Raw genomic sequence first — 23368 nt, forward strand, 5'->3', positions numbered from 1 at the left:
CTCGGTGGGGGAGGTGTCGCGGGCCTTCTGGGCTCGCCAGTTGGATGACTCAAGGGATCAATGAGGTCCCCCCTAGGAGGGATGCTCTGGCCCCGCAGGCCGATGCTCGAGGGGGACAGAATCTTTGGAAAAGTTGGAATCGGACTTCGTCAGTTTCCTTACTGAACCCTTTTCCTAACTTGGGTTCCTTTTCCACCTCCCCGCCCCTCGGGCATCCCTCACTCTAGGTCAGATTTCCGGAAGTTCTGATGCTTAAAGGCGCCGAGCCAAGACTGGAGACCGGGAAACTTGTTTCGGTTCAAAGGTTCCCAGGCCGACACCTGCACCCCGGACACGACCAGCTTGCTCTCGCCCTGCTCAGCGTTACACTGCTGCTCCCTGGTGGAGCCGAGGGGAAACGCAGCTGGGAGCCCACCTGTCATTTTCTTCTCTTGTAAAACTCGTGTTAAGTTCAGAGATCTCCCGTAGTCCCTCCTTGCTCCAAACCAAAACTCAAAATACCCATACTGGCCTAATTGTCCCTCCCCAACGTCACTTTACACTCTTCGCTTAGCCACGCTGGCCTGGCGGGTCCTGAATCAGACTTCACACATGACGTGTGTCACACTACCAGAATTCCGTTCCCGCTGCGGACATCTGATCCCATTTTCCTTAGGACTGCATTCAAAGGCAAAGGCTTCTCGTAGAATTTCACCTTGCTCGTGCGCTATCATGGTTTAAAAATAGGGGAACTCTCCACAGCCACCATTTTTATGGATTGTAATCCTAAACCCGTAATATATGCTATTTTGTGTTTTGTACACATCCACTATTAACAACACGCTATCAATACCGAGCCGGGCGTTGGTGGCGCATGCCTTCAATCCCAGCACTAGGGAGGCAGAGGCAGGTGGAACTCTGTGAGTTCGAGACCAAGCCTGGTCTACCGAGCAAGTTCCAGGACAGGCTCCAAAACAATACAGAGAAACCCTGTCTCGAAAAAAAAAAAAGAAAGAAAGAAAGAAAGAAAGAAAGAAAAACCATGTTATCGATACCTAGGACTTGGTTGTTCATCACCTTCAACACAGAAAAGGAAATCTGTGTTAGATTAGAACCCACCCTAATCACTGCATTTTCACTCAATATTTGTACATACCCTGTCTCCAAACGAAGACAGGATATGTGCTCCCACATGTAAGTCTGAAAGTGGGGTTTCAGCGTGTATCCCCGGGCAGGCTTACCCCCAGCTTCCCTCTCCTTTCTCCTCTTCGAATCATTTGCTGTCGGTCTGATATTTTACCAGTCAGATTTCCACTGTCTATTCCATCCCTGCCTGAAGGCAATGTTGCTTAGTAAGTATTCCAGCCCTCCATTTATTTCCCGGCCCTTCTGTAGTTACGTGGGGCCACGTGGTCCATTACAGTTAGCGGCATCCCTCCCCCGCCACGCCAACCAGCGTTGTTTTAGCTGCCATCTGTGGGGGCCCTGTGGAGGAGCACCCTCCACTAACCAGTTCCGGGCATGAATGTGTAAAAGGATGCGGTGACGAAATAAGACCCCAGGAGGATGGACTCTAGACTGTCACCACTAGAGGGCATCCCACTGACACCAAGGGGGCTGATTGGTGATGACTTAAGGCTTGGAGAGGAGACCCTGGTCATGGCTTCCCGATGGGCTCCAGAAACAGTAGAGACCAGTATCTCTCCGTCCCGTTCCCCATGTCAGACACTCATCTCTGGGAGAAACGGGGTGTTTGTTTAATCTTTTTTTTTTTTCTGGCTCACAGTTTCAAAGGTTTCTGGGCATGTTTGGCTGGCTGCATCATTTTGGAGCTTGCATTGCCAGGTTGGTGAGGTACAGAACGAAGTGTGCAGACGGTAAGCAGCCAGGGTCAATATCGACCCGAGGACTGCCCTACCTCCTCCAGCTGGGTCCTGTTTCCCAGTGACGGCCCAGCCTGACTCCATCTTAAGATTAAAAGCTGTCTTGTTCTTGCTTTCTGCAAAACTTGGATTTGACCAGGTCTAGACCGGTTCTGGAATTTGACATGTTCCACACCCTATTCCCTGGCTCCCACCCTGATAAGGTCTTCTGCCAAATAATTTTGAGATATTTCTCCACGTTCCAGTTCCAATGTAACCAAAAATCCTTGAAAAACCCTTGGCCTTGAATTTGGGGGGCTAATATAAACCCCACGTTCTCCTGTGTTCGATGCTAAACTCCACCTTTAGAGAGATAGCCCTGTCTGGTAGAAAATAAAGCTTGCATAATCTGACCAAAAGAATTTGGGTAATGGTCTCCCCTATCGTTCGGTGGGATGAACACTAAGGTTTTCATACCATCAACATCGGCACCACCATTGGGGACCCAGATGTGTGAAGTCTAGTGGGTCTTTGGATTCAAAGCACATCCCTATCTCCATGTACTGCGTGTATGAGGGTGAATAATTCTGTCTACTTCCTGGGGATATGTAAGCTATAACTTACACACAAATACATAATTCAGTTTTTATTTTATATTCATGTGTCTGCCTGTATGTACGTCTGTACGCCACACGTGTACCTGGTGCCCACAGAAGCCAGAAGAGGGCATCAGATCCTCTGGGGTTGGAATCGCAGACACGTGGGTACTAAGAATCAATCCCAGGTCCTCTGGAGAGCAGCCGGTGCTCTTAACTGCCGAACCATCTCTCCAGCCCAAGTTTTATGTATTTGATATGTATTTCTGAAAACTCGCTGGACTCCGAGGTTTACAGGGCTTACTTAAGTACCTGAGTTCTAGGGATGACATCACAGTACCTAAGAAGGTTCTGATGTTCCTCCTGTAGTCTTCAACCATGCTGGCCACTCTGTGGCTGGCTAGTCTTTCTCTTCCCTTGCTGTGGGCCCAGAAACTAATCAACTGTCCCTACAAGAACTTGTGCCGCTACGCCCTGCTCTCAGGCAATGACGTGATCCTCCAGTGTAACTACCCCAAAGCACTATGGTATTTCTCTTCAACTCTGGAGGACACACTGTCCCTGCTCAACTCCATGCCCAACGTGAAGATTCTGCCCGGGAGTAACCTGCAGTTACCCAACCCTCAGCCCTCCCAGACGGGGCTCTACCGCTGCCTGGATGGTCACAAGACCCGGGTGGTGGAATATGAGATTGACTTTCAGGATATAGCCCTGCTGCACGTCACACACAAAGACCTGGGCCAAACACCCATGGGAAACGAGACCATGAACTTAGGAGGCGAGGTAATCGTCTTTACCCGCTGGGATCCTTGGCAAGATTGCAACCGCTGTGAGAAGCCCGGCGAGCGCAAACGTCTAGGCTACTGCTACGTGGAGGAGCCTCTAGGGAAACCCACGCCCTGCTGGCTCTACATGCGAGAGAAGGTGACCCACAAACGCCTGCGGCCTGAGCTCCAGCTGCAAGCCTGCCGGGTGCCCTGTGACACCGTCATAGAAACCAACCAGCCGTTCTTCGTCTTTGACACTCGCCAGCTGGACAAAGCCACCGACCACGTGTGGCTCAGCTGTCCCTTGGCTTCCATCTACAGGTAACTGGAGCGGGGCCATCAAGCCGGTCTCTTGCCCCCCCCCCCCCCCCCCGTCAGTCCTAGTGTCCTGGGGCTCCCTCCGTAGATAAAAGCTCTTTCTCCACACCCAGAAGCCTTCACGGCCAGTGAGAGCCTAGAGTCACTGATTTGGTTAGATATTTCCACACCGGAAATCTCCTCTGCATTGGAATCCAGGCAGGAGATGCTGAGGAAGGCGGTGACTGAAAAAAGACCTCTTCCCTGCCCACACAGGCAACTTGGAGCCAGAGTCTCAGGCCCAGGCTCAGCCAATGTAAACATGGATGTGGGTCTTGTCTGCTGACTGGCCCCTGATGAGCATGGCTTGCCCCTCGAGCATGGCTTGCCCTGAGTCTTAGTGTAGGTGCCGAGAAAACGCTAAAGGGAGACCCCAGACTCGAACAGTACGCAGGAGCAAAGAGCGTTCGTTTACCAGCGTATGTGGGGTCCTTCACCTGTACCAAAATGGTCACAACCCCCAGAGGAGCGTGCAGGCTCCTTTTAAGCACAGCTAGGGGAATTTCAGGAGCGGTTAGATCATCCCAAACATAATTGGATTAGCAAGCAGCAGTTACATCAGTATGCTTTTAATTGGTTGAGGTTTTATCTTTGGACATACTTGGGTAAGTTTCAAGAGGGTTGCAGGAATTGTCCCTGAGACACTGTGGGGCTTACTCATGCCTTGTCCATGCTCTCTCCCTCGTCCCTAAATGTAACTGGTTGATAAATGTCCCTTTGTTGGGAGAGACACCTGTTTGCCCCTCTAAAAGAACAGAAACCTAAATTCAGTGGTGAAAATGTGAACGTTTAAACTCTCCATTAGATATTCCTCTTTCTTTTTTATTTATTTATTTTTTTCTTTTTACTTTTCTTTTCTTTTTTTTTTTTTTTTGGATTTTCGAGACAGGGTTTCTCTGTAGCTTTGGAGGCTGTCCTGGAACTCACTTTGTAGACCAGGCTGGCCTCGAACTCACAGAGATCCGCCTGCCTCTGCCTCCCGAGTACTGGGATTAAAGGTGTGCGCCACCAATGCCCGGCTTTTATTTTTTTGAGACAGGGTCTCACTATGTAGTTTTGGCTGGCCTGGAACTTGCTATAGACCAGGCTGGCCTCAAACTCACAGAGATCTCCTTGGTTTTGCCTCCTGAGAGCTGACATGAAAAACACACACCACCACACCTGGAACATGTTTGTTTCTTCCTTTGACAATATTTTTATTTGTTCTTTTGTTTTTGGAGACAGGGGTTCTCTGTGTAGCTTTGGAGCCTGTCCTGGCACTCATTCTGTAGACCAAGCTGGCCTCAAACTCACAGAGATCCTCTTGCCTCTGCCTCCTGAGTGCTGGAACTAAAAGTGTGCGCCACCACTGCCTGGCTCTCTGTCACTGTTTTATGTAAGTCGACAAAGGGTCATGACATAATGTAATTATTAGACAAAGACATTTTTTTTTTTTGGTTTTTCAAGACAGGGTTTCTCTGTAGCTTTGGAGGCTGTCCATCAACAGTTGTAGATATTGCATGTAAAAACATAGACTAAAACATAGACTTACCCGGACAGCCAGAGCTATGTAGTGAGACCCTAGTTCAAAAAAGTTAATATATAAATAAAAGTAAAAAACCAAACAAGTAAAACAAAACAAACAAACAAAACCCCAAAACCTAGACTTAGAGAATTTTCTGGAAGACAGTTCATCAGAGGTTCCCTCGTCCTTGGTTATTGCAGTTGTGGATGGAATTTAGGTTCCTTTTAATTTTTTTGTTTGTTTGTTTTAAATCCTTATAAGAACCACACAATTACTTTACTTTTTTAATGTAAGATTTATTTTTCATTTTATGTGTATGGGTGTTTTACATGCATGTATTTATGTGCACTCCATGTGTGCAGTGCTCAGGGAAGAGGGCAATGGATTGCCTGGAACTGGGCCGGGAATTGAACTTGGGTCCTCTGGAAGAGCAGCTAACGCTTTTAATGGCTCGGCTACCTCTGCAGTCCTTAAATCAGTGGTTCTCAATCTTCCTAGCACTTTGATCCTTTAACACAATTCCTCAGGTTGTGGCGACCCACCACCACCACCGGAAAATCATTTCTGTTACTGCTTCATAACTGTAGTTTTGCTGCTGAGTGGTGTCTCAGTTCCTAAGACCATCAGAAATACATGCTTTCCGATGGTCACGACCCGCATGTTGAGAACCACTGCCCTCGGTGCCGGTTCCTCTATAATGAAAATGTCGACTTCAGGCACGTGAGGTTCATTAAAAGGTCCCTGTCCACTTGGCTTCCGGGGTGGTCATCCGTTGTTAGGTCTTACTTGCTCCCAGTGGGCGCTCATTCTGCAGCTGGCAGTCCCCCCACCCCCTTCATTCTGCCAGAATCGTGGTTTGAGAATGAGAAATGTTGTGACTCTCGGCCCCCAGTGGGTGGCGCTGTTTGGGCATGTTACGGGGAGGGGCGGTCTTGCTGGAGGAAGTACATCACCCGGGGAAGGCTTTGGGAGTTTAAGGCCTGGCTCCACTTGTGCTCATTATCTGCTTTGGAACGGAGGTGGGGAGGTGTTGGTTTGAAACTCTGATCTCTCCGCTTCCTCCTCCCGCTGACATGCCTGTTGCTTGAAGTTATGCTTCCCCTCTGTTGTAATTAAAAACAAAAAAAAACAAAACAAAAAACGGTTCAAGAAGGAAAGACACCATTCTATTCGACAGAGTTCAAGCGGAGGGTTTCTCTGTATTGTTTTGGAGCCTGTCCTGGAACTTGCTCTGTAGACCAGGCTGGTCTCGAACTCACAGAGATCCACCTGCCTCTGCCTCCCAAGTGCTGGGATTAAAGGCGTGCGCCGCCAACACCTGGCTAAGCAGAAGGTTTTGTTTTGTTTTGTTTTTTAAATTAGGGGAAAAGGATCACAAAAAGGGGAAGGGGGGGACTGGCCTCTGGGGGCAGAGGCAGTGGGGAGAGGTGGGGGGACAGAGAGAGAGAGAGAGAGAGAGAGAGAGAGAGAGAGAGAGAGAGAGAGAGAGAGAGAGAGAGAGAGAGAGAGAGAGAGAGAGAGAGAGAGAGAGAGAGAGAGAGAGAGAGAGAGAGAGAGAGAGAGAGAGAGAGAGAGAGAGAGAGAGAGAGAGAGAGAGAGAGAGAGAGAGAGAGAGAGAGAGAGAGAGAGAGAGAGGAGAGAGGAGAGAGAGAGAGAGAGAGAGAGAGAGAGAGAGAGAGAGATGGGAGGTGGGCAGGACCCTTTTAAAAGGTGGTGCTCTTAGTGTCTGCAGCTGAGGGCGTATCCTGTCAGGACCCCAAGGACAGGCCAGTACAGATGCCTGAATGCTGACACCCTCTGGGACCATAAGCCCAAATTAACTCTTCCTTCTTTGAGTGGCCTTGGTCAAAGTGTTTTATCATAGCAACATAAAAGTACCCAATACAGCCGAGCGTTGGTGGCACAGGCCTTTAGTCCCAGCACTCGGGGGGCAGAGGCAGGAGGATCTCTGTGAGTTCGAGGCCAGCCTGGTCTACAGAGCGAGTTCCAGGACAGCCTCCAAAACACTACAGAGAAACACTACTCGAAAAACAAAACAAAAAGTATCCAACACAGTTTGATTCCGGGAGCCAAATCGACACTTGCTGCTGAGTTCCAGAGGGATATAGTCGATTGTGGTGGGAAGGCATGGTGGAAGGCAGGGAGGGTATGTTGGCAGGAGATGTGTTGTGGAGAGGCTCCGTGGGGGCTGGGTCTCCTCACCTCATACCTTGGAATGGGAAGCAGAGAGCAGCTGCCTGTAACATATTTGGAAGCACTTGCTAGTAACTGTTTCTGGACTTAGGTTTGTGTGTGTGTGTGTGTGTGTGTGTGTGTGTGTGTGCACATAAATTTTAAATTACTTACTGAGTTAATTTCTTGAGTTGTAAATATAAAACTGTTGTCTTTTTTCCTTTTTAAATGATTTAATTAACTTTATTTTATGTGCATTGGTATGAAGGTATCAAATCCCCTGGAGCTGGAGTTACAGACAGCTGTGAGCTGCCATGTGGGTGCTGGGAATTGAGCCTGGGTCCTTTAGAAGAGTTGCCAGTGCTCTCAAATGCTGAGCCATCTCTCCAGCCTGAAAACTTTTTTTAATTGTGGTAGTGTTGTTGAATTCCCCCCCCCCAATGAATTTACTCACTCCATCAAAGAATCAAGAAGTTTTGGTTTTAGCTTATTGTAGTTTGAATAAGAATGGTCCCCATAGGATCATAGATTTGAATGTTTGGTCACCAGGGAGTGGCACTATTTGAAAGGATTAGAAGGATTAGGAGGTGTGGCCTTGTTGGAGGAAGTGTGCCACTGGGGGGTGGGCTCTGAGGTTCTCAAAAGCTCACACCAAGCTCAGATTCTGTCACTTTTCCCACTGCCTGTGGATCCGGATGCAGAACTCTCAGCTACTTCTCCCATGCTCCCTGTCATGATGACAATGGACTAAACCTATGAAACTGTAAGCCAGCCCCATTAAATGTTCCTTTTTTGTAAGAGTTGCTATGGTCATAGTGACTCTTCACAGCAACAGAACACTCACTAAGACAGGTATCTATAGCTGTAACATGTTTTCCGTTTTTTATTTTGCTTGCTGTGGTTACCAAACTCAAGGCTTTGAGTGTTCTGGAGAATACTCTACCACTAAACTACATCATTCCCAGCTCTTGGTATTTTGAGACAAGGTTTCATTATGTAGCCTTAAGAGAGCTCTAGGTCAGCTAGGGCTACAGAATGAGACCCTGTCTCAAAAGCCAAAATAAGATCTTCAAAATGGCCCCATGGGTAAACGTGCTTGCTGCCAGATCCAACGACTCGAGTTTGGTCACTAGATCACACATGGCGGAGAAAGAGAAATGACCTGGACAAGTTGTCCTCTATCCAATACACAGACACCATGCTTTCTGCGTGCCTCTAATCATGCACGTTTGTGCAGGCACACCTACTGCTGTGTAACAGTCTCCTCCCAGATTGAAACATTCTATCCTCCAGGGAAGCTCCTTAAATAGGAAAGCAAACAACTCAAAATAGCTTCAGGAAGTCCCTGAAGCTGACCAGATTCACCAGGTCCCTTCCTGCCGGAGTAAGCAATAAAAGCTACAAAGAAGATTCTGAGACCAGACCAGCTGCCTGCAAGAAGCAGAAACAGCTACGCTTCCTGGAAGAGGATTAGACCAACTGAGGCACCTGGAAAGGACACTCTCCAGCCTGTTGAGCTGCCTCAATCTGTGCCATGTGCTCCAGGTTCCCAGCTTTATGAGCTGTCTGTCACTCATGCTGGGTTAGGCCTTGGTGATGTAGCTGTCTTTGAGTCATTCCTGCTCCCGTAAGTAATCCCAATAAAAATCATTGGTTCACCAAGTTGGACTTTGATGGTATCCATACTTTGGTTGCCAGCTTCCTATCTGGGATGAGTGGATGTGTGTGTGTGTGTGTGTGTGTGTGTGTGTGTGTGTGTGTGTGTGTGTATGTGTGTGTGTGTGTGCGCGCAGTGACTCCCCAGGACAAGTTTTGTCACTTGACACATACATAAGTGAATACATGTAAACAACAGCGCAAAAACAAACAAACAAACAAACAAAAAAAACCCCAAAGCAACCAACCAAACAAACAAACAAAAAAATCAGGTAGTTTTAAGCAAAAATCTCCATAAAAGCACAGTTCTGTATGGACTCACTGTTATAATAAAGCGTGTGGGGGACCTTGGCGGATCCCATGGCGGGGGCGAACACGCCAGGCAGACAGAGCTGAAGTGAGAAGTTTTATTAGAAAGGGAAGGGAGAGGGGGAAGGAAAGAGAAAAGAGATAAAGAGACACAGAGACAGAGAGAGATCAGAAGAGGAGAGCGTCTGCCACCCGGGAACAGCGGGAAAGAGATGGGAAGTGGGTGGGCGTTTTTGTTTTAAAGGGTCCTTTGCACCCATGGAACCCTGGGCTGACTAGGGTTCTGCCTGAGTGCACTGACAGGTGACGGGGGTGGGGGGGGTTGGGGGGCCGCAGGGGGGCCCGCAGGCCAGCATGACATTAGAATGTGAGGAGTTAGGCGTAGCAGGTTAGGGAATGAGGGCGTGGAGTTCTCAAGACTCCTTCCTGCTGACCTGGGGGGGGGGGCGTTGACCATCTTTAGGGGAACCAGAGAAAGTTAAGGTGCAAGTTGCCATGTCCTGGGGTAGCTGGCTGTTTCAGCTGCTGTCCAGGCTGTATGGAACTTTCTGGTGCCTCTTAGACCTGGCAAGATGATGGCAGAGCAGAGGACAAGGTTAAGTTTGAGACAAGAATTTTTCTTAGGTCCCGGTGATTGAGGGAGGAGGATTGTAAGGTGAGGTAGGGTTCCTGAGGTGTCCCAAGATGAGGGAAGGGAGTCATGGGACCAGGGAAAGATGGAACGATCTTTATCTGTAGTGAATCTGATCTGTTTGGGTGGGTTCAATTCAGCTCCCTGGAACTTACAAGAATTCTTTGTGAAAAGATAAATTTTAGACACATTAGCATTTTGACTGTTCAATAAATTGTACTGAAATTTGCGTTGTAGAAATGGCAGTATACTCATGTCGGAAATGATTTTGGTTGAAAGCGTTAACACCCTTCCTTCCATCTGGAAAACTGGCAGATATTTTTTGCACAATGAAAGGCACCTTAACCTTGAGCTTGCAGTTATGATCGTATGGTGGAATAGTTGGTGTTTTATACCCTGTCAAAGTTGGATTAATAGCTTATCCGAACTTTATTGACTAATGTTAAGACCATGAATGGGAGAGAAGAAATCTGATAACTCAGATTTGTACCTCTTAAGTTACTTTGTTATACCTTGAAACATTTTTTAGATTCACACACTAGGCGAAGACATTCAAATGGCCAGAGGCGGTTTCCCGTAGGAGCAGGTGGGTCCACATCCATCATTCTAGGAGCTTTCTAAAGAGTAACTGCCATGGCTGACAGGGATGGTAGCATGTGACCTTGTGTGACCCTAAGGTGGCAGAAGAAGCCTCCTTCTTTTTTAAGAGTAATGGCTGGAGTTTGGTATTCCCTGAGAGTCTGCGCAGGAGATGGACCATAGAAAATCATGCCTTGTCAGGTGTTTTGTTGAAGAGAGAGGGTCACTCCAAGATGAGTGTTAGGCTCTCTGACAGCAGGGAGAAAGTTTCTGTGACCTGAACCTTGAACAGAGGCTTATGTATTGGTTGTTACACAAAAGTTGTTTTTGGGGTTAAATCAAGCTCTTCATACCAAAGCCCCTGGTCTAATCTACACTTTTTTTTCTGAAGGAAATCATCACACACCCCCTCCTGCCCCTTTAGTCCTTACAATGTACTGTTTTTAGTTCCCAATAATTCAAGATAGCTAGGTGTGCCAGGGTAGTCCTGTGACCAACCAAAGTCATGCAAAGGCTGCAAAACTTCAGGAAAACAACGCCGTACAACGATTTCATTCTACTGTTTACCCCAGATACAACGATTCTAGTAGATTTCTGCTGCCATGCCCTCCCCCCCCCCGTCACCTCAAACTTCCTGTCTGAGAAGGTATTTAGGGTGAAAGAAACAGAACCATGTGTGTTTATTTAAGATCAACTGAATTTTGCAGAAATCTTGGGGGAAGAGTTAGGGACCAACTTGCCCAAAGGTCCTGAAGCTTGCTTGGAATGCTCCGGGAAACAGGACAGATGTTAACGTGCGTGCGTGCAGTGGCCAGAGAGACACAGGGAATCAGAACAACGGCCAGCAAGGATTTGACCACTGCTCCGTCCTCGGTGTTAAGAAGTGCGTCAGGGGGCTGCTCAGTGGTTAAGAGAACTGATTACAAAAACACCCTTCCCTTCCCTTACCCTCTGTCACCTGCAGCAGGCAAGAAAGCTGGCCCTGTCACTCACCAGCTGCCGTGCACGCAGGAGAGAGCAGGCTTGGCACCTCGCCTGGGCCCCACAGCAAAGCTGACCCTGTCTGCGGGGGTGCAGGCGAGCCAGGCCGGTGGGTGTGAGGGCGGGAGAGCTGCCCCACCCCCTCTCTCGCCTGCCCTGGGGTGGCAAGGGTAATGGAAATGTGCCCTCCCCGCCGCCCCTTGCCACTTTCAAAGGGTGGGAGAGCGGTCCTCGGGGGGCGGGCACGAGAAGAGGAGAGCTGGCCCCGCCCCTCACCAAGCACAGCAATCTGGAGAGCAGGACCGGGCATCACCTCTCCTGGGCAGAGCGCAGTGGAGCTGGCCCCGGTGGCGTGAGTGGGCGAGCTGGCCCTGAGGCCGTGAGAGCAGAAAAACTGGCCCCCTTCCTTGCTGTCTGCTCTGTTGGGTGAGTTCGCCGGGGTAGGGCCAGAGAGCTCACTTGGGTGGTGACAGCGAGGGAAAAAGCTGGCAGGCTGACCGCCCCAGCTACCACCCAGGCTCAGAACCAGGACTGTGAGGTCGCCCACCCCAACACCCACCTCATCTGTGATCCGCTGGAGCACGTGAAGGGGCGGGACCTGGGGCCCAGAGCTACAGGATCTCCAAGACACAGGACAGCAGCAGGATTCCCAAGAGGAGCCCCAGTGAGGGCCCAGCATCGACCAGGCCGCAGAAGCCAGAGGCCTCGAACTCGACCAATGCCTCACGGCAATGATCACTTTACAGGTGAAGATGTGTGGAGTAAAGGGTACACTGTGTGACTCACTGGGCTGCGCTACAGCTTCCGTGACAAGATTATTTATTTATTTATTTGGTTTTGTTTGCTTGTTTTGGTTTTACTCTAAAATTTTGATTTTGGGGGGAGGTTGCAAGGGCAGAGGCAGAAGCGAGGGGAATGAGATTGAGATTTGTGTTGTGAGATCCACAAAGAATAAAAAGTTAAAAACAGGCCGGGCGTTGGTGGCGCACGCCTTTAATCCCAGCACTCGGGAGACAGAGGCAGGCGGATCTCTGTGAGTTCGAGGCCAGCCTGGTCTACAGAGCAAGTTCCAGGACAGCCTCCAAAGCCGCAGAGAAACCCTGTCTCGAAGAAAAACAAAAAAAAGTTAAAAACAAAACAAAACAAAAAAAACACTGGCTGCTTTTCCAGAGGACCCGAGTTCAGTTCCCAGCACCCACACGGAGGCTCACAGTTGTCTGTATCCATCTTCGGGAGACCCTGACGCCTCTTCTGTGCTCCAGGATCCAATACACACACGGGACACACAAAAAAAAATCACACAAACGCACACAAAAAATAAAATTATTTTAAAACGTAGAGTGTGATGGCACCTGTCTTTAATCCCCTCATGTGGAGGCAGAGGCAGGCAGAGGCTGGTGGATCTCTGTGAGTTCAAGGCCAGCTGGGGCTGCATAGGCAGTCCCAAGGGCTACCCTGTGACACAACGTGTCTGGGACACAGTCTGCACGTGCAGGAACAGTCTATTGAATGCTCACACGCGTGATACCGGTGCCACTGCCTGGGCGTGGGAACCACCTCTTGGGAATGGAGATGACAAATCACATCCCAACTTGTCCCAGAGGGAGGTGGTGGTGGCTTAAGCCCCCTTTGTTGGCCTCCCTGCTTGAGGCCTGAGTTCACGGATGACCTCACAATGCCCAGGCTGGTGGCCATGCCCAGCCCCCTCCCCAGTCCACCATGATTACCATCCTGTGGGCACTGCTCAGCCTTGCTCTCCCAGTGTCGGGACTCCGCCTCCCCATCCGATGCCCCCAGGCCCGGGAATGCCAGCTGGCCCTCCTCTCTAACAACGATGTCCTCTTGGAATGCAACGGCTCCGAGGTCGACTGGTTCTTCTTTGGGATGAACACGGATGAAGAGCCCTTTAACGCCTCCAGTATTTCCAATATACAGCAAAACCCAGAGGGTGGTCTCCTTATCCAAAACCCGTCCTTCCTCAACACAGGCCTCTACCGGTGCCGGGACAGGAATGGAACCCAAGTGACGGGGTATAAGATTGATTTTCAGGACATCACCAACCTATATATCTCGCATATAGACCTGGATCAGGAGCCCCTAAAGAACGAGACACTGAGCCTGGGCCACGGAGAGGTAGTGTATACCCAGTGGGAACCTTGGCAGAGATGCAGCAACTGTGCCAGCCCGGGCGAGCGCAAACGCCTGGGTTTCTGCTATATCAAGGAGCCCCTGGAGGAGCCTGTGCCCTGTGGGCTCTACTTGGGAGACACAAAGACATTTTTCGCCCGAGTGAGGCCTGAAATGCAGGTGGAAGCCTGCTATGAGATGTGCCGAGGCGCTCTGACTGGTGGAGACTACGTCATCTTCGATAACTTCAGATTCACGGAGGGGTCAGAACCCACATGGCTCACCTGTCCCTTAGCGTCCATCTACAGGTGATGGGGCCCTTTCACCAGCTCTGCCCCGGTCCCTAGTCCCAGGGTTCTTCGTGGTGGATGTGTGCCAGGCTAATAGGGGCGTGTTGGTAGGCCAGCCCCACTGGTAGCCATCGGGAGGCAGGGAGAGCATGGGAGGAGCCAGGGGTGCAGGGACACGCCTTCTCTAGAACACACAGCAAGAACGTGTGTCCAAAAGTACGCTTAACATCCTTAAGAGTCTCACGCTCACTGGTTTCTCTGTTGTTGGGAATAGGATTCTTTAAAGGTTCGGGGGACCGCGTTGGTCACTGACCACACGGCTTTCCAAACCCATCAGTAAACGTTTCTCTGGAATGTGAACACAGCCGATGTTGGTCATGGAGCATGTCTGAGCAAGGGGCGAGCAGGCTCGGGTCGGGGCTTTGGTGGCCGCACGGAGGTCTTCTTGTTAAGTTGCGCTTTCCCTTTCAGTCCGGTAGCTTTATTCACTCAGGCTGTGAGAGTCACAGAGGAATCTACAGAGTTAACCTCTGTGAAAACCTTTTTTTTTTTTTCTTTACCGGAGCGTTACTTAAGTGCGTGGTTGTATGTGAACTCACTAGGGATGAGGAGAGCATTTTGTGAGTGAAGACTGTGACTATCTTGAAAGCAGTGTGAACATTTTAAATTTCCTATTGCGTCCCCTTCTTTTCAATCGTATGCTATAGCTACTAGGCATTTTATTAGAACAAATAAAGTCCTTGTACTCCACACAAGGAAAAGCAGCCTCACAACTGTGTAGAATTATGTTAAAATATGTTCTAAATGGTAGAAGAGAATTTCTATTATTTGCTAATGTACTTTTGTGATATTGAAATATTCAGAATTAAGGGCAACACTAAAGTGTGTGTGTGTAATTTTTCAGAGTAAGTACAGTGTTACAGCTAAAGGGCTGATCAAAAGGGGTTGAGAGCCGGGTGGAGGCAGAGGCAGGCAGATCGCTGTGAGTTCAAGGCCGGGCTGGACCGACAGCCTCCAAAACAATACAGAGAAACCCTGTCTCGTAAGAACAAAAAAGAAAAAAAAAAAAAGCAGTGTGGAGTTGCACACTTCTAATCTCAGCACTCGGGATGCACATCCAGACAGATCTCTCAGTCTGAGGCCATCCTGTTCTACATATGGAGTTCTAAGCCAGCTAAGGCTACATCGTGAGACCCTGTGTCAACAAGAGGAGGAGGGGTTGACAGCTCCTTTAGACTAATAAAGGATGCATGAAAGACTCGCTGCTCCCATATAGAAGGCTTCCTGCCCATCAGCATAAACACCTCCTTTGTATCTGAGAATGATCAGAAAGACCCCAAGTTAACCGGATTCCAGAAACCCCTTCTTTCTTATTTGTCTTTAGTGCTTTATTTTTATTTTATGAGTTGAATGCTCTGCCTGTGTCTGTGTGTGTGCAGTGCCCTTGGGGGTCAGAAGAGGGCGTCAGATCTCCTGGAACTAGAGGTGTAGATGGTTGTGAGCTGCCATGTGGCTGCTGGAATCTACCCTCGGTCTTCTGAAAGAGCAGCTGGCCTTAACCAGTGAGCCATCCATCTTTAAAGAGTAAGAATGGATACTGCCAAATTACAGCAGACTGTTAGGTCACAGTGGTTTTTCCAGTAGGCCATTCTTTAAAAAAATTATTTTCAGGTATATTTGTGTTTTGTACAACATGTATGTACATGCACCATGTGCGTGCCTAGTGCCTAAAAAGGCCAGACAGGGCATTGGATCCCTGAAACTGGAGTGACAGATGCTTGTGACCCACTGTGTGGACCTTGGGAACTAAACCCAGGTCCTCCGGAAGACCAGCCGGTGCTCTTAACCCCTGAGCCATCTCTCCAGCTCGGTCAAAACCATAATTAGATAGGGCCTACAAGTCCCCGAGTCTGATATACTTGAGGTGTTTCTTCTCCCTAACTTGATTTTTTTTTTGTCGCCAACCTTTTTATCACTGATTTGACTTTCATTCCTCAGGTGTAGATCAGAGGGCTGAGTGAGGGTGTCACTTAGAGCAGGAATAAGGATTTCCCATGATTCTCTGTGAACTTGTTTTGTGGTGAAGTGTAGGTAAGACATTATATAACCCTGAGGAATAAAACCACAGCAGTCAGGTGCGACCCACAAGTCCCAAAGGCTTTCCCCGTGTCTTCTCCTCATCCTTAAGTGTGCAGACATAAGAAACCAAAGCAAGTCCTAGGGGTGTGACCCACAGAAGGCAGTAACCATGGAGAGTTCATTTTCCAGGAAGGTTATGTCCACACAGGGTTATTTTCCCCCTTTTTCTTTTTTTTGAGACAGGGTTTCTCTGTATTGCTTTGGAGGCTGTCCTGGAACTCGCTCTGTAGACCAGGCTGGCCTCGAACTCACAGAGATCCGCCTGCCTCTGCCTCCCTAGTGCTGGAATTACAGAGTAGCCACCAACGCCCCGCCACACAAGGATTTTAATCAGGCTTCTCCCACACAAAACCACCCACTCTGGGGGTGGCTAAAGAGAGGCAATTGGAAGACCAAGGTAGTCTGAACTGTAGAGTCCACAAAACCACAGATCTGAGCCTTGGTAGCTGGCTGCCAGAGGACCTTTAGGTGCACGATGACCCCGTAACGCAGGGGTTGAGAAATAGCTTCAAAGCAGTCACAGTGCCAGCAAGACACACCCGCTCTGTGGAGCTCAGTCCTAACGTCACGTGAACCCAGGTCACATACGTAGCTCACCTTCTTCTCTGGGCCCTTGAGATTCCAGAGCATCTGGAGGAAGGTGCTTGGAGCACAGAGGAGGTCCAGAAGGAGAGACTGATAGGAAGGAAAGACCTGGGTATATGGAGTTTGAGGTTCTGGAATAACACAAGTATAATTGCTGTGTTCTCCATCAGTGTCAGAATGTGAATGATAGAAATGTCTAGAAGAATCATCTCCCGCTGGGTCAGAGGAGCCCATGAGACAAAACCTTCTGGGTTGGTAATACTGATTCTCCTCATTGTTTTCGTTGATTTTAGCCTCTCATTGAGGGAGGTCAGGGCAGGAACCACGGAGGAAGGTGGCTTGCTGGCTCACGGGTTCATGGTTAGCTAACTTTCTCATTCAGCCTAGGACCACACACCTAGGGGATAGTGCTTCTCACAGTGGACTGGGCCCTCCCACATCAACAGTTAATACAACCCCCTGCGGGCGTATCCATGGGCCCATCTGATCCAGCAGCCCCCTCAGGTGATTCTAAGCTGTGTCAAATGGACAGTGAAAGTTAACCAGGATAGGACTCTTCACCTTAGACCTGAGCTTTTTGATGGATGCTTGAACCGATGAGATCACGGAAGGCTGGGGAGGTGACTCAGCCCGCAGGGAGGAGTCAGTGGAGACCATTTCCCACCTCCAACCTGGTTCTTGTCCTACCCGCCTCCAAGAATGGACTGGCCAAAGAGAGAAGAAAACAAACCTGAGGAACTCTATTGCCAGTCTTTTTTTTTTTTTTTTAATTTACTTATTGTGGGGGGCGTTGGTGGCGCACGCCTTTAGTCCCAGCTCCCGGGAGGCAGAGGCAGGCTGATCTCTGTGAGTTCGAGGCTAGCCTGGTCTCCATAGTGAGTTCCAGGACAGCCTCCAAAGCCATGGGGAAACCCTGTCTTGTAAAACTAAAAAAAAAAAAAAAAAAAAAAGGAAAAAATTATTTATTGTGTATACAGTCTTCTGCCTGCAGGCCAGAAGAGGGCACCAGATCCTCATTCAAGGTAGTTGTGAGCCACCATGTGGTTGCCAGGAATTGAACTCAGGACTTCTGGAAGAACAGTCAGTGCTCTTAACCGCTGAGCGGTCTCTCCAGCCCCCTATTGCCAGTCTTGAAGGGAGAAAACAATGTGGCAGCCTGTCCAGCGCAGCAGGTTTGACTCTTGGTAGCAGCAGGTGCTGAGAAGTCTACAGCACTCTCAGGTCCCTGGAGCCCCAGGTCTCAAAGCCTGGTGCTGCTCGTCTCAGAGGCCGTGGGTCTTGGCGGATGGAAAGCAAGGCAGGGCAAACTGGTTTCTGTGACACAAGGGAGACTGGGGGTCTTGGAGTCTGAGGCAGGAAATAGTCTCTCTGCCTGCAGCCACTGCCAGAGTCCTGGAGTGAGCTTCCTGCCTCGGGTGCAGGGAGCCTCCCCAAAGTCCTGAAGACAATCTTCTCCCTCCTCCTCTGTTGACTCCTGCAGGCTTCTGTTTGTAAAATGGTAGGGAAGTCTAATGTTTGTGTTGTTTTGTTTGTTTCAAAACGGTCTCTGTTTGTAGCCCTTGCTGTGCTGGAACTCACTCTGTAGACCAGGCTGGCCTCAGACTCACAGAGATCTGCCTGCTCATTAGGTACCTGCACTCTGAATGCTGCACATATACAGACACATACATGCACACACACAGAGACACATAATGCTCATATACAGACACATGCATGCACGCACACACAGAGACACATAATGCACATAAACAGACGCATGCATGTACAATCATAGACACATGCATTCACATACACAGGCATGCATTCACATACATAGACACAGATATGCACATACACAGACACATGCATTCACAAACACAGACATGCAGATACACAGAAACACAATGCACATAGACACATGCATGTACAATCATAGACATGCATTCACATACATAGACACATGCATTCACATACACAGAAGTGCATGCACAATCATAGACACATGTATGAGCACACACAGACACCACATGTAAGCACATACACAGACATGCATGCACACGTATAGACACATGCATTCACATACACAGACACATACACGTATATATACAGACACATACATGTGATGGTTTAGCAGTTAAAAGCAATTGCTGCTTTTGCATAGGACCCAGGCTCAGTTCCAAGCACCCAATATGGCTACCCACAACTGTCTGTAACGCCAGTTCCAAAGAATCCAACAACCTCTTCTAGTTTCCATGGAAACCAGGCATATCTGTGGTACACACACATAGATGGAGTTAAAACACTCATGCACATAAAGTCTTTAAAAAAGGTAGGGAGTGGTTGAGGAAGACACCAGACACGGACCCCTGGCCGCCACGTGCATATCTGTACATGCATACGTACATGCGTACATACATACATGCGTGCATACATGAACACACACATAATGGTTAAATGAACGCACTTTGCTTTTAGAGGAACCTAAACTGTTGGGAGGACAAAGTGAATTGTTACAGTTTACATACGAAGGCTCCCCTTCCCGAGAGCCCAAGTGTTAAAGGCTTGCTTGCCAACTGACAGGGTTTAGGGAAGAGATTCTGAGATTAACTCCTTGGTGGAATTATAATTTAACAGCACTGGGCAGAGAAGGTAGAAAAAGTGGGGTCTATCCTGAGGAAATAGGCCAGTGGGGGTGCCCGAGAAAGATAGGCTTGTCTCTACTTCCTTCCCATTTCCGTTTCCTGGCTCCCATGACATGAATAGCTTCCTCAGCTACCTACTCACTGCCATGATATCCTGTTTTGCCTCAGGCCCAAAGCAATGGATCTGACCATTCTTGGGCTGAAGCCTCCAAAACCATGAGCCAAAATATTCTCTTCCTTAGTCTGATATGTTGTCCCTTGATGAGAAATCTGACCAACACCGGGGCTGTATTCATTTGCAGTACAAAGTACCACAGACTGGGGGTGACTTAAGACAACAGAACTGGATGGGCGTTGGTGGCACCGCCTTTAATCCCAGCACTGGGGAGCAGAGGCAGGCGGATCCCTGTGAGTTCCAGCTTAGCCAAGACTACACAGTGAGACCTTGTCTCAAAACAACAGCGACCATGCTGATGCTGGTAATTGTTTTCTCTCACTACTTTGGAGCCTGGACGTCAGAAGCAAGCTGTCAGGAGGCTGCCCTTCGGGTGCCAGAAAGCATCCATCCCTGAGTTTTCTAGCCTTGGGGAAACCAGAGACCCTCTGGCATTCCCTGGCTGGAAGCTTCCCTCCCCATCCCTGCCTCCATCGTTTCTTGGCCTTCATCCCAGGTGTCTTTATCCGTCTTGGCTCCAAAAGGTCACCAGACATTGGACCTCAAGGCTACTCTACCCCAATATGATATCATTGTAATGCATTGACAATAACCCAGTTTCCGAGTAAGGTTACGTTCTGAGATTCTGGCAAAGGCATAGATTTCAGGTGGACATTGTCCAGCTCGAGACTAGCCTGGGCCTCGTGGACTAACTGTGATGTTTGAGAGGGCTGCTGGCCACAGGATCGTGTCCGGCAAGAGTTTTATGTTCTCCAGGAGCCTTGATACAACACTGTCTGCTCAGGATCCCCCCAGTCATCCCGTTTCTTTGGCCATGAGGACCTCATCTATCCACTCAGTAATGTTCTAGGTACCCAGGAAACAGTGAAAAACATGGCCTCCTGCTTACTCAGAAAAATTAACTATTTTTATTTCAGGACAAATAAGAACATGACATTTTAAACTCACGAGGTGTCTTTTTGAGAATGGGGGGGGTTTCCTCTGTATGTAGCCCAGGCTAGCCCCAAATTTGCCACTGTCACGCTTCAGTTTTCTGAGTGCTGGGATCCCTGGTGTGTACCATCACATCTAGCTTGAAACGCCGTATTTTACACGTTGCTAAGGGCTGCTGGCAGTTGGGGGAAATTGAAATTCTAAGTGGGGAGCCCATCGGGGAAGGCCCCTGTGAGAACTGGTCACAAGGCAGAAACAGATGAGAGAGCCCTGTGCCTTGAGGAACATTGTTCCAGGCTGAGAAGTCCCTAGCGCACTAGTGTGGCTGGGTATTAATTAAAAGTGGAGATAACACAGGAGGCAATACAGATGGAGACGATGATTTTCCAAAAACTATTTCAAATTACCCCGAGGCAGGTGCTGCCCCGATAGCCCTGTTCTAGGATGAGGAAATAGATCCTGTTGGCCTGAGCTCAGGCCTCCCAGCCAGTCAGAGGTAGACGACGTCTAGACGCTTCGCAATCCACAGCTCCCAGCACCTCCTGGTAACATTTACGGTGCTCCGTGGCAGGAACGCAGAGCGGCTGTCCCCAGCTCCCTTCAGTCCCCCTCCCCCCTCTCAGGACCCTGACGTCTGACCCTATGCCTCTTCCATCCAGGCCTGTCCACTGGGAAGTCAACGACACGGCGATAACGTGGCAGAACCAGCTCTCTGGCGAGTACGTGAGCAGCTTCATGGACCCACTGAGCGGTGGCCAGCAGCTGAAGGTCTTCCAGCCGGCCATTTACAGGTGTTTCGTGGAACAGGAGCTCATAGCCCAGTTCAACCCCACAGACCCTGAAGACGAGCTGAGAGAGTCTGAGAGACAATCCAAAGGCCAGGGGTGGTTCAGGACCCAGCCAGGCAAGGCAGACTCGGTCCTCAGGGGCTTGAAACTGATGTTGCTGACGCTGTCTCTACTGGTTGTGGGGGGGCTTCTCTGTAAGGTGGTCTTCCGTCCTGTCCGAGGCAAGAAGAGGAACCAGGTCCTCCTGGTGAAATAGGCTGAACCTCCTGTACCCGAGGGTCTCTCTCCACTGGCCCATCCTTAGCTCTATCCATACTAGCCCTGGAGGTGTGGGAGCCAACACAGACCTGTATTCAAACCCAATGGCCGCTCCTTGTTCTCCGCTCCACTTGGCCGACCTTCTGGTCACCCCCATTGCACAGACAAGGAACTGAGACAACGCTGTGTTGTCCCTGGAGAATTGGGACTCTGGGGTCCCTCGGGGAGGAGGCAGAAGGAGGGGACCCTCTCAGGGTGTGTGCTATGGCTTTCTCTGGGGAGGAGGGAACACGCATCTGTTCACCCCAGGTTGGGCACTAACGACAGACTAAAGGAGTGAACCCACCCCAAGCCTGGCTTGGTGAGCTAGTGAGTTTCCTGGGACTCCTTACAGGAGAATAAATGAGGGGGTGCTTATATGAGTGAGGGGACTCTAAAGCAGCTGCATCACCCAGAGGTCTAGCGTGGATGATGTCACTCATGAGACTCAGCACAATGATGCCATCCTGCCCAGCACAGGTGATGTCATCAGGCCCAGCACTGGTGATGTCATTAGGCCCAGCACTGGTGACGTCATCAGGCCTAGCATAGGTGATATCACTCATGAGACCCAACACAGTGATGTCACCCTGCCCAGCACAGTGATGTCATCATGCCTGGGCACAGGTGACGTCATCAGACCCAGCACAGGTGATGGCACGCATGAAAGCCACTTTCTTTTTCTTTTTTCTTTTTGGTTTTTCGAGACAGGGTTTCTCTGTATTGTTTTGGAGGCTGTCCTGGAACTCGCTCTGTAGACCAGGCTGGCCTCGAACTCACAGAGATCCGCCTGCCTCTGCCTCCCGAGTGCTGGGATTAAAGGTGTGCGCCACCAACGCCCGGCTGAAAGCCACTTTCTTAAACTTTCCATACAATTCACAGACGGCTCCACCAGAGCCTCTTCTTCCCCCAAGAATGGTTACTGTTATGCAACCGCAGGGAGGACCTTGTGAATCCCGGAATTTCCCGAGCTTCCCCAGCCTCATCTATCTGCTCTGCTTCCTGAGTCTTTTGGGTGTCCTTTCGCCCTCCCGAAAGGAACAAGGCAGCCAGACAGGAATCTTGATCACTTCACAACAGGCTGTCTGTACTGTGGTGTATTGGGGCCTCTTCATTCAAGCCTCTCTCCCAAGAGCAAGATGGGGGACACACAAGGGCATCTCCCAGGCCACCCAGCCCACGCTGGTCCCCTGATGCCTTTGCCTGCTCAGGACATGGTCCTCTGATGTGCCACAGCCTCAGACGCAGTCACACTTCTCTGCGTCCTTGTTCCGGGCCCTTGTGGTGAGGGGAGAGCCCTCCAGTGCCACCCTGGGACAAGATTATTGTCCCTGCTCAGCTGACAAGCAGGAACAGCTGGGCCTGGCTGTTCCCAGAAACCGCACACACGATTTAGCAGAACAGCCGAGCAAGACATGAAATATTAATGCATCTTATAACTCATTGCCCTAAATCTGGATGGTGAGGTCCTGACGGGGTATACAAGAAGGGCTCCTGGGGTAGACCAGGAGCCCAGGAAGATGATGTAGAGCTCTCCCTATGCGCCACACACACAGAAGGCGCTACACGACACCCACAGTGCAAAGGTTCCCCCAGAGTCAGGAACGGCTGGGAGGCAGAGGCTGACAATAGCAACGATAAAAATAGTCCATAGTTTTGGCCCTCTTCAAGTGTCAGAATGCAGACTTTTCCATAAACATCATGTCTGGCCCTGCTCCTTCATGCCTCCTCTGTCATCGCTGGGTGGCTACACGGCTCTTCCTCAGGAGGATACCTGGGCACGCGGGTGGGGAGCATCAGACCCCCTACCTTCCCAACGGGCCAGTCTGGTCATCGTCACAAGGTGACCAAGTGACCAAGTGACCAAGACAACAATCAGCTCACACTGGAGTCCCACGCAATGTCTCTCTCACCACAATCTGTTGACTAGACTAGTTATAAAATCAGTCGCAGCCATGGGGAAACGGATCCCACCCCGTGATGGACAAATGGCCAGAGTCACGGGGTGAGGCTGTATCTG

At 49.7% G+C, this 23368-nt stretch overlaps 1 protein-coding gene across 2 annotated transcripts; it reads left to right on the forward strand.

The window, feature by feature from the left end:
- Positions 1-2786: 2786 nt before the first annotated feature.
- On the forward strand, positions 2787-21414 carry Fam187b (family with sequence similarity 187 member B). 2 transcript variants are annotated; one of them, XM_005081792.3, is made up of 2 exons: positions 2787-3525; positions 20923-21414. In XM_005081792.3, exons 1-2 carry the CDS (start codon positions 2816-2818, stop codon positions 21305-21307), a joined length of 1095 nt encoding a protein of 364 aa, XP_005081849.1. In that variant the 5' UTR covers positions 2787-2815; the 3' UTR covers positions 21308-21414. The 2 variants fall into 2 exon arrangements, with proteins under 2 accessions (XP_005081849.1, XP_040591459.1); XM_040735525.1 differs by lacking the exon at positions 2787-3525 and adding an exon at positions 13092-13828.
- The last annotated feature ends 1954 nt before the right edge of the window (positions 21415-23368 follow it).

This window comes from Mesocricetus auratus, unplaced genomic scaffold (genome assembly GCF_017639785.1).
Source record: "Mesocricetus auratus isolate SY011 unplaced genomic scaffold, BCM_Maur_2.0 Super-Scaffold_100046, whole genome shotgun sequence".
NCBI lineage: Eukaryota > Metazoa > Chordata > Mammalia > Rodentia > Cricetidae > Mesocricetus > Mesocricetus auratus.